General features: G+C 34.4%; 2 protein-coding genes across 5 annotated transcripts; one reads left to right on the top strand and one right to left on the bottom strand.

Annotated features, from left to right (window-relative positions):
* On the top strand, nt 1-3,153 carry LOC104778441 (vacuolar cation/proton exchanger 5-like). Of its 4 annotated transcripts, none has more exons than XM_010502888.2 (13): nt 1-81; nt 319-417; nt 508-753; nt 841-908; nt 997-1,025; nt 1,111-1,307; nt 1,405-1,617; nt 1,883-2,017; nt 2,203-2,319; nt 2,400-2,453; nt 2,531-2,647; nt 2,740-2,833; nt 2,931-2,956. In XM_010502888.2, the coding sequence occupies exons 2-13, from the start codon at nt 373-375 to the stop codon at nt 2,939-2,941; spliced, it is 1,326 nt and encodes a 441-aa protein (XP_010501190.1). In that variant the 5' UTR covers nt 1-81; nt 319-372; the 3' UTR covers nt 2,942-2,956. The 4 variants fall into 4 exon arrangements, with proteins under 4 accessions (XP_010501190.1, XP_019099540.1, XP_010501191.1 ...); XM_019243995.1 differs by having other exon boundaries at nt 7-190; XM_010502889.2 differs by having other exon boundaries at nt 7-221.
* On the bottom strand, nt 3,257-4,625 carry LOC104779380. The gene is given in 1 exon segment (XM_019243996.1): nt 3,257-4,625. A coding segment is annotated over 1 exon segment (1,215 nt). The 5' UTR covers nt 4,563-4,625; the 3' UTR covers nt 3,257-3,347.

Here is a 10,333-nt window from a genome sequence, read left to right as displayed (position 1 = left end):
TTGGAGTTTATAATTGCTTTTGATTTGATTTCTGCAACTTGTTCAAGTCTTCCTTCTCTGACCCTTGGTTGACTTCTTTAGGTAAACCCCTTTCTGATCTCTTCTTTACCCGTTTCTTTAATCGTCCCTTCGATCTTCTTCAAACCGTCGGGTTTATGAACTGATTCACTGTTACTGATTTCATTGCAATGTTAAGCTTCCATCCTCTTTTATTTGTAAAAGTAATCATCTTTGATATTGATGAATTTGGTCTCCTAAGCTTTCATACCCTAAGCATTTCAAGATTTGGGTTTTTATTAGATGTTTCTCCATCTTCAGGTTCTAGAAGAAGAGTGTATCCTCGTTTTCATGTGTTGTTAGCAACAAGAGTCTATGGGTTGTTGTAAGGTGCCAGCTCTTATTCAGGCGCAGGTTGAAGTAAGTTATATACTGTAGTTCACCATCTATCACGTCTTCCCTCTAAGTTATATGGCTCCCTCATTCTCAGCTTAATCGACCTTTGAACAGATGGTTTTGGTTAATGATGTTGAGCACAAAAGCCTTTTCAGACGAGAAACTGATTCCCCTCAAAGAAAAGCATCTTCCTTGATGGAACAAGGATCACTTTCTCCAAGTTTTCGCGAACGTGCGACTAAAACACCTAACAACAGTGTGCTCCAGAGCTTCAAGATCGTTATTTTGTCTAATAAGCTCAATCTTTTGTTGCCTTTTGGTCCTCTAGCTATACTACTCCATTACTTGACAGATAATAAGGTGAGCATTTGTACTTTTCGTGTACTAATAATCATAGCAGTTTCATTTCTTCTGATTATGTCTTAAGACATGATTCCTGTGGCTCAGGGATGGATCTTCTTACTGAGCTTAGTAGGCATCACACCATTAGCTGAACGTCTCGGATATGCCACAGAGTAAGTTGTTGCTCGCACTTGTTACTCTTGAGTTATCATTTCAATCAGCGAGGCTTATGTATCTAAGTAACCATTTATTTTGTGACAGGCAATTGGCTTGTTACACGGGTTCAACTGGTATGATTCTTCTGATAGCCATTCTATTTCGGGTTCTCGTCAATTTCTCCTGATATTTTTTTGACGTGGTATACAAATGTAACAGTTGGAGGCCTTCTAAACGCTACGTTTGGAAACGTGACAGAGCTGATCATATCGATTTTCGCTCTCAAAACTGGAATGATACGTGTTGTACAGCTGACACTGCTCGGCTCGATCCTTTCTAACATGTTGCTTGTACTTGGCTGCGCCTTTTTTTGTGGTGGGCTTGTATATTCCCAGAAAGAGCAAGTCTTTGACAAAGTAAGCATATATCATTCACTTGTTCTCTTCTTTTCTTCAATGCATTTGTTCTGTAATCTGTACCATGTTTCTGAGCTTATCTATTCTGTAACACCAGGGAAACGCCGTTGTGAATTCAGGATTGCTTTTGATGGCTGTCATGGGGTTACTCTTCCCCACAGTTCTTCATTACACGCACAGTGAGGTTCATGCTGGGTCATCAGAGCTTGCTCTCTCAAGATTCAGCAGTTGCGTAATGCTCGTTGCCTATGCTGCTTACCTCTTTTTCCAGTTGAAGAGCCAGCCGAGTTCTTATACTGCTCTTACGGAGGTTTGTTGTCTTTGACCTTTGATGACTTTTTCTTATAAGCCAGGAGACGATAGATTAAGATAACTACAAATACAAATATTGTTCTTACAAGTTAAACCAGTTTCATCATTTGATCATGAGTCATGACCATAGATGATTCTTGCCAATTTTACGGGGTCTCTTCAATTTCTTTTTTATAAACCAATGGCCATTAAACTTAGTGGCTTACACCTCTTTCTTATACTTTGACTTAAACCTGTTGTTTGGTAAACACTGTAAATTATAGGAAACAAGCCAGGACGAAGAATCTTCAGACGATGATGAAGATCCTGAGATCTCCAAGTGGGAAGCTATCATCTGGCTTTCAATCTTGACGGCTTGGGTCTCTCTTCTTTCCGGCTATCTTGTTGATGCCATAGAGGTAAATAGCGACCTGGAATTTTTTTGTATTTCATTATTTCTTATGAAGTATCTTATGAAATAGCGACCTGCACTCTTAACTTTTCATGTTTGTTTATTCATTTCCATATCATCAGGACAACATTGCAATGCTTGTTTATGAGTTTGGCTTGTGGTTTTAACTTATTGTTTTCAATCTGTTAATAGGGTGCTTCGGTGTCATGGAAGATACCAATCTCTTTTATCAGTGTCATCTTGCTTCCTATAGTTGGGAATGCGGCTGAGCATGCAGGAGCTATTATGTTTGCCATGAAAGACAAGCTGGTACGCAGAGAAGTCTCTTGCATTTTGATTTATATGATTCTCTGCATTAGGTTCTTAACTGTTCATTCTCCTCTCTACAGGACCTGTCTTTGGGAGTGGCTATTGGATCCTCCATTCAGATTTCTATGTTTGCGGTATGTATATGAAATGTGAACTTGGGTCTAGTACTGAACATTCTCTTAATAATTTTGATTGTGGCGATTGGATATAGGTTCCTTTCTGTGTGGTGATCGGATGGATGATGGGTGCACAAATGGACCTAAATTTCCAGCTATTTGAGACGGCTACACTGTTTATAACTGTTATTGTTGTAGCATTCTTTCTCCAGGTCGGTTAATCTTGAAGCTAATTATCAAACCAATCTTGAGTTTATCAGCATGAAGTTGTTAAAGGTCTCTGTGTGTGTTTGTTTTAATGCAGGAAGGGACATCGAATTACTTCAAAGGGTTGATGCTTATACTTTGCTATTTGATAGTCGCTGCTAGTTTCTTCGTACACGAAGATCCTCGTCAAGGTTAGTGTTGAATTTACTATTTCTTATCTTCATGATACTATCCTGGAAGAAAACCTCTTGTGACATATCTCTGTTGAAACGTGTTCTTTCTTGGCAGATGATATATAAACCAACAGAAAGAACACAAATCTAATCTGTGAAGCAGTTTGTGTCATAAAACTAAATCCTGATGATCTCAGGAACACACCATCTTACATGTACATTTGAGATTCTATAGTTTGTTGCATAACATTTGAACAGTAGCCCCATTTTACGGGTTTTACCTTCCCTTACATTGTGTACTTCCCTTAGGGGCTTAGGTTTACAAATCTTTAAAATTATCACGTTTTGTCTCAGTTATTTGACTTAAGAAACAGATGGGGGTTGTTTAGTGAAATTGAGCTTAAAAGCCTTTTGGAACAAGAAAGAAACGGATTCCCCACACACAAAAGCATCTTCTTTGATGGAGCATCGAGAACGCAGAGCTAAAGCACCTAGGAACAATGTATCCAGAGCTATATTGGAAACCTTAATGCTATATAACTTGAATAACTCTTTTCCATACACAATCAAAAGAACACGAAGACGCATTTGCGAACTTGCACAAAAAGGGCTGTACGGAACGACTATCACACCTATGGCAAATTGCTCGAGTTTTATCACTGTTACGAATAACTGAAACCGTAACATCGTTTATGTCGAAGGACGCGGGCTTCAAGAAGATTGGGTTTCCCAGCAAGCAACTAACATGAACTGTGACATTGTAATAGTCATTGCACGTATAGAACCACTCTTTTGCCAGTAATATTGCCTCACATATTTCACACCAGTATTGACCATTTGTTGTATCTTCTTCCCTGTAGCAGAGAGCGAGTGGATGCTTATCGTGCTTGTAGTGTATCTTATTTGGCAAAGTAGCGCATTTTAGGCCCAAGAATGACTTGCATTCCAGACACTCTAGGTAAAATGGTAAACAATGTTTAGCACACCCCATGCATTCTCCCTTTGTGAGATTGAAGAAGAGATCATGATGTGAATGGCTTCCATGGATGAAAGGATCCAGAAGGGAAGCGCAACGTGCGTCCAATTAAAATTGGCAGCCTTCCTCGCTGCATATGTACACGAAACCATAACCTGATTGGTCACAACCACTGCATTTGAACATGCCATCCCCTCCCTGGAGCTGCACAACCTCGAGTGGCTCAGGAGGGATTTGATAAAGTATAAGCCGGCGTTTGTGTATGGGATGGTCTTTTTTACGAGGAAATGACGCACATGCTTTGTGGAGAAGGAAGTTGCACAACGTACAACCATAAAAACTTTCAGACACTAAGATTGGTATGATGCATGCCTGACAGAACTTGTTTTCATCACAAGCTCCGTCGTTCATGTGGAGTCTTAGATGATGCTCGTGGCTGAAATGTTGTATTGTCTCGTCATCGATCCTGTCGAATGGCTCGACGTCTTCATCGGGTTCTTCTGGAACTCCTTCAAGATCTTTTCCGTCCCATACTCTTTCTTGTACCGCACATCTGGAATGCACAGCATAGTGACATCCCTTATTGCAAGAAAACTGTCCGTAGGTGACATCGATGGTACGGCGACAGACACCACAACGGAATAATCCGGAAGGAAGAGAGGGAGAGAGATAAACGGTGTGGATGACGGGTGATTTTAATAACACGGGGTAAGTAGATACATGCCCTGTGGACCATGAAGTTACATGAAAGACAAGCATAGACGAGGTCATGTGTGTTTCAAGAGACAAGCCACAAGCATCACATGGGGAAGGGATTCGTCTAGGAAAGATGGAGAGGGGATGCTCATGGCTCTTGAGATGAAATATGGTGAAAGGTGGTGGGTTTCTAGTACAAGTGAGGTTTAGGCTGAAGCTGCAAGTAGAACAGTGATAGTATACCTCTTGGAGATGCCTCTGACAACATTTGCATCTCAAATCAGATATAGAGATAGAGACGTCATCGGGCTCTGTTTCAGAATCAGAGGGTTCCTCTTGCCATGAAGTGGGCAACTGCTTCAAATCAGAATAAGAGGAATCTGAGGAGAAGGTGAGTTTTAGAAGATGTTGAGCGTGAAAAGGATGTCTGATCTCAGGCGGGTACAAGTTGCAAACCTTGTGGAAACACAGTTTACAAGTAGCACAGTAATAGCTCAGGTCATCTTCGGATCCCACGCCTCCACATCACATGTATGGCAACTAGAGAAATAATGATATCTCTCTTGAAGGAAGTGAGGCCTAGTCAAATCAGATAAACGACATCTTGGTCAGACATAACAGTTCTTGTGAACGTCGTAATCGCAGGTGTCACAATGGAGATGATACTTAGTGCGTTGTTTCTTGTATCTGCATATGATGCATTTAGACATTCGTCGACCACATCGTCGACAAAGGAAGTGTGTCGGCTCAGATGGATCAGACTGATGACAAATGAGTCTAGCACGAGAACATATATGAGTTTAGGTACGACTGTTTTCAGATTGTCGTTACATATAATCATTTCTCAAAACCACTTGATTTGTGATTTAAGAATATAATACAATCAAGAGTACTGTTTTTGAATTAAACAAATTTCAGTTTGAACAGTTTTTCTCGGTTCACCTCCTACGGCTTATTTAAAGATATTTAAGTTAAAAGTTGACCAGTAAATGGACCGGTACTAGGCCCATAACCAAATCTCATAATAAAGATTAGAGAGTTCATAACGCCCCAACATAAAAATGCCCACCTCTAAGCCTTTTTCATTTCGTTGTTTGTTTGACGTGCCCACCCTCTAATTTAAATTTAAATTAAAATTTTCAATAAAATTTTCATTATTGTTGACAAACGCCCACCATTATTCTCAATAAAATTTTAATTTTCTTTTTCCAAAGGACAGTAGATAATGATTTCAAATTGCTCATTTTTGAAACAATTTATCATTTTTCATTACTGTTGATAAACCTAAGGTGTTCTGCCTAAAATATACTAGGTGTTATGTCAAAAAAAAATTGTAATTTTTAAAAATAGCACTTATGTGATACTACTTTTTAAAAAATACTATTGATAAAAAAGTTGTTCACAAGTACTATTTAGATCATGTTTTGTAAAAACCTTCTAAACAATATAATAGTTTATACATATTTATAAAAATACAATTATTTGTTATAAAATTTTATAAATATTTTCGTAAAAAATATTATAGCATGCTTTGAAACATCTATATATACGAAACTGTATTTTGCGCTATTTTAAAAATGAAAAAGTGGTATGTTTGAAATGGTACTTTTAAAATTTGTAGTGCATTACTAAAATGATCAAATATCATAAACTTTTAGATAAATAACGGTTATCAAAAAGAACGGTTTAGATGGTAAAAAAAAATCTAGTTCATATTTAGTGAGATTCGATGGTGGTGGAGATGGTGAGTGAAGGTGATGGTTGATGGTTGATTAGAGATCGTAATAAATAAGAGATCGTGATAAAGAAGTGACAAAGGAAGTAAATAGTCATATGAGTAATGATTTTTTAAAATGCTTGTAAAAAATGTACATTATTTGATCACCAATCAACAAATCGTTTGAAGAAGGCGGTTGAATATCATGGTTGGAGCAAGGTTGAAAAGGGTGATTAGAGCCTGTTATTGGTGGTTGCAGAACACTAATTCTAACCACTAACAAAAACCAACGTTTGTATTATAAAAGAGGTTGCACAGTTTTTTTTTATACAAAAGGTTGCATAATTTATATTTTTTACTTTTTGGCTTATTAACCTTTAAAAAAAACATATTGAGAAGAAATAGCAACATGTATTAAGTCAAGATTATGATTTAAATAGTAACTTGCTTTTTTTAATGGAGATTATGATTTTTTTTAATATCATATAATGGAGATTTAAAATTAAACATTTGATAATTTTGTTAATATCACATCTGATAATTTTCTTAATATCATTTAAATATATTAATATATTATATTATGAATTAGAGAAAAATTTATTATTCCATTTTTCATCTTTTAACTAAACAAATATCAATTTTATAATTTATAATTATTTATACTATTCAACCGATATAATGTTATCAATCAAACTAAATATTCAACTGCTTTCTTTTACAATACTATCTTTTCCATCCGTTACCTTTTAACCGTTTTTTTTTAACCATCTTCGCTACAACCGTTATAAATTTTGTAACCGTCTCTTTTTAAACGTGTTTACCAATGGGAGCCATAATGTGTACAAAGTGGGTCTCATATGTATAATACTCCATATATAGGCAGAAAGAACTAAAACCACCTGTCGTTTTATATAGTCTGGTCCTTGAAAATCTCTTTTGGTTCCAACAGTCAAAAATGTAAATTCTATAGTACCATTCAGTTACTTAACCAAAAGTTAAACAGTGAAATATTTCACATCCTCTTTTTTCACTTTGTGGGACACGTTTGTATGAGTCCCATCTCTTCTTGTCTGTTATAATACGCTTTTAACAGTTACCACCATATTACCAACCTAGTCTACTCACTACTGTAAGGATTTATTTAAATATTTTTTGATCAGTTACAGACTTACAGCTTGACTTACTAGTCCATCTCCTAATGAATATGTGTGTTTTTAATAATTTCTACATTATCAATCGTCGTAAACAGACACATACTGTATTAGAATAGTACTGTACATGTGACATTGGTATTGTGTGTAATACTTTATTTAAAAATGTTCATCGATTGTAGCATTCACGGGAAGAACACAACAGTTCAAAACTTGAAAAGGTGAAAATGAAAAGAAGGCCGAAGAGTTGACTCCATGGATTAAAGAGACTCTGTCAGGCTTGTTCTCAAAGCGATTCAAAACCCCAACATGGATGTCGTGATTATTCTAATAATATTTATTACTTAATTAATAATCTGTAGAAAAGTAATTATTTAAAATGTTATCTTTATATTATATTTTTCAGAACTACCACAAAATTTCAGAAAATACCACAAAGAGTGTTTTAGAAAGGGGTTGGAAGAGTTTTAGAACATTCATTACAATTGACTTAGAATCTCTTATTAAAAACTTACCAAAAAATACATAAAAATTAGGAAAAGCTAATTAAGAACTGTCATTTATAGCATGAAAAATAAGAAAAAATAAAAAACAAAGTGCAAAAGTTGTCAATAAAAAAAAAGAGAAAGATAAACTTTTGCATGTATATACGGAAGAAATAGTTGGCATGGTATATTAATAAATAACACGATATACTTATTGAATAATCTCATGCTTACATAAACAGAGACAGTGATAGTAAGAGTTAAAACTATATTTTCACAAAGGATAATTTAAATTAAAAACACTTAATTTGTTGGAATCATTGTTACATCAAGTTACGTAAGAAAATGCAAGTAGGAATAAATTGTGCAAGGGAAAACGAAAACGACTAATAACTGCAGAATATTTGGGGTATTGGAACGGTAAAGATACTTATTACTTATTTTATGGCTGTCAATTACACTGTGAAGAAAGTGACATTTCCTTGATTCTTTTGTTGTTTTTTTTAATCTGTTGGTTTTTGTAATATTATTATTATTATTCAAAAAGGACTTTTGGGGTCGCAGCAGCATCAGCAGGCACTGCAAAACGGAGATTTCGCCATCTTCTTTGTCACGATGTCAAGTTGCTCTCAATTCTTGGATTCTCTCCATATCTTTCCTTTTTTTTTTTCTTTATCTCGTTCTGTTTAGTATATATTTTCTCATATATATATATATACCACTTTTTATTTCGAATATATCTTATTATTATTACTATATACCATGGATGGATCATCTTTGAAAATAGTTTCACTCATGCATATATAAATATAAAAAGTGTGTTTTATATATTCGACTTCCCGCAAGGGAAAAGAAAATATGGGAAACTTACACCAATAATGAAGTACACCCATAAGTAAATGTGGTTATTTGTTGGTGAAAGTTTCAGAGCATTAAATGATTTAAACTCGGATTTAGTTTGGCGGCACGCAATTGAATTGAAGAACCCAACTGAAATATATATATATATATATATATATATATTGTACTCATTAATGGCGAATGATGGTTTGATGATGCGTTTTTGGACAGAGAAAACCAAAAAAAACGACAATGTCTTGTAGTATCGTTTTATTCGATAGTGCGGTAAAAAAGTAAAAATCATTTGATAATGATGTACTTGGTTGCCGACTGAATTAAATACTTTTGTTCTAAACTGTACAATTTTGTAGAACGTACTGTGTTATGTTTCGATGGGACATTCCTTATTTATTGCTGGACCCGTTTTGTTTTGTCCAAATACAAACAAATCAAAAAATAGTGAAACAAAATTTTAAAAAGTATATATAGAGTGAAGACAATTGATATAAATACATTGTTTGGGGAAAAAAAAACATATATTGATATATGGAGATGCGTAATGTAAACTAGTATGTACTACGACTACAAGTGGAGTATATTTATGAGAAGAACACAATAATTGTCTTAAATAAAATAAAAATAGTGATAAGAATGTTATATATTCCATTAATGGCTTAAGAAATCAACAATCCTAGTATGAATCTAAAATGATGGGATGCATGCATTTAATTAAACTACTAGGCTTTGAGGATTCTTGACACGTGTCCATATCCATTCGGAAAATAGTCAACTTAGTTTAATTACCACCACCCTCCCTTTTTTTAACGACAATTAGTACCCAAAAATACTTTACTAATTGTCGTCATATCGTATACGTTACAAAGTTCTTTGGCCAATTACTTATTCAATAATTACCACCATCCTTTTTAAACGTTACGCAAAAAAAACTTTACTAATTGTTGTCATATCGTATACGTTACAAATGTTTATTGACCGATTATTCAATCTTTTTCATTTTATTTAAAATGGCATTTTAATTTATTAATTCATTGACTTATTAATTCTTTTCTGTTAGTTCAGTGACGAATAATAAAATATACTCCTATTTAATTGCTAGAGTCATTAAATATATATAGTTATAGAATTAGATAAAACGTCAAAACAAATTAGATGGAAAAGATAGTAGTCATTAAACACTCTCTACGTTAAGAACGAAGGTATTTAGATATTTTCCGCATATCAACTAGTAATTTTTTTTTTCCTTTTTAAACTAGTAAAGCGATGAATAAATAAAAAATTCAAGATATATGTGAAAATGAGGTGAATAAACTAAAGATCATAAGCTTGAAGAAACCACTATCTTAAAGGTCTGATTCTGTGGTCCAATTTGTCATCTGCAAGTTTTTTTGTTTAAAAATACAAAATATTATACATTTTGATCAAAGAATAATTGTATGTCACATACAGTATGTGACACATATATATATATATATATTATGTATTTACATACATTAAACAGTTTGCGGGAAACAAATTCTATATATAAAACAATTGAATACATTGTTATGGGGTTGAATTTATTATATACTAGTACACAATATACAGTAAGTAACCACAATAAAAAAAAAATACAGTGTGATATGGGGGGGGGGG

This window comes from Camelina sativa, chromosome 3 (assembly GCF_000633955.1).
Source record: "Camelina sativa cultivar DH55 chromosome 3, Cs, whole genome shotgun sequence".
Taxonomy (NCBI): Eukaryota; Viridiplantae; Streptophyta; class Magnoliopsida; order Brassicales; family Brassicaceae; genus Camelina; species Camelina sativa.
This window is presented reverse-complemented; position numbering and strand designations above follow the sequence as displayed.

What these genes read in the sequence shown, in the direction of transcription:
- LOC104778441 (XM_019243994.1), top strand. Translation starts at nt 373, where the DNA reads ATGGGTTGTTGTAAGGTGCCAGCTCTTATTCAGGCGCAGGTTGAA. An exon ending in TTATTCAGGCGCAGGTTGAA is followed by an intron (nt 418 to 507) that starts GTAAGTTATATA and finishes ACCTTTGAACAG; the next exon opens with ATGGTTTTGGTTAATGATGT. An exon ending in CTTATACTGCTCTTACGGAG is followed by an intron (nt 1,618 to 1,882) that starts GTTTGTTGTCTT and finishes TGTAAATTATAG; the next exon opens with GAAACAAGCCAGGACGAAGA.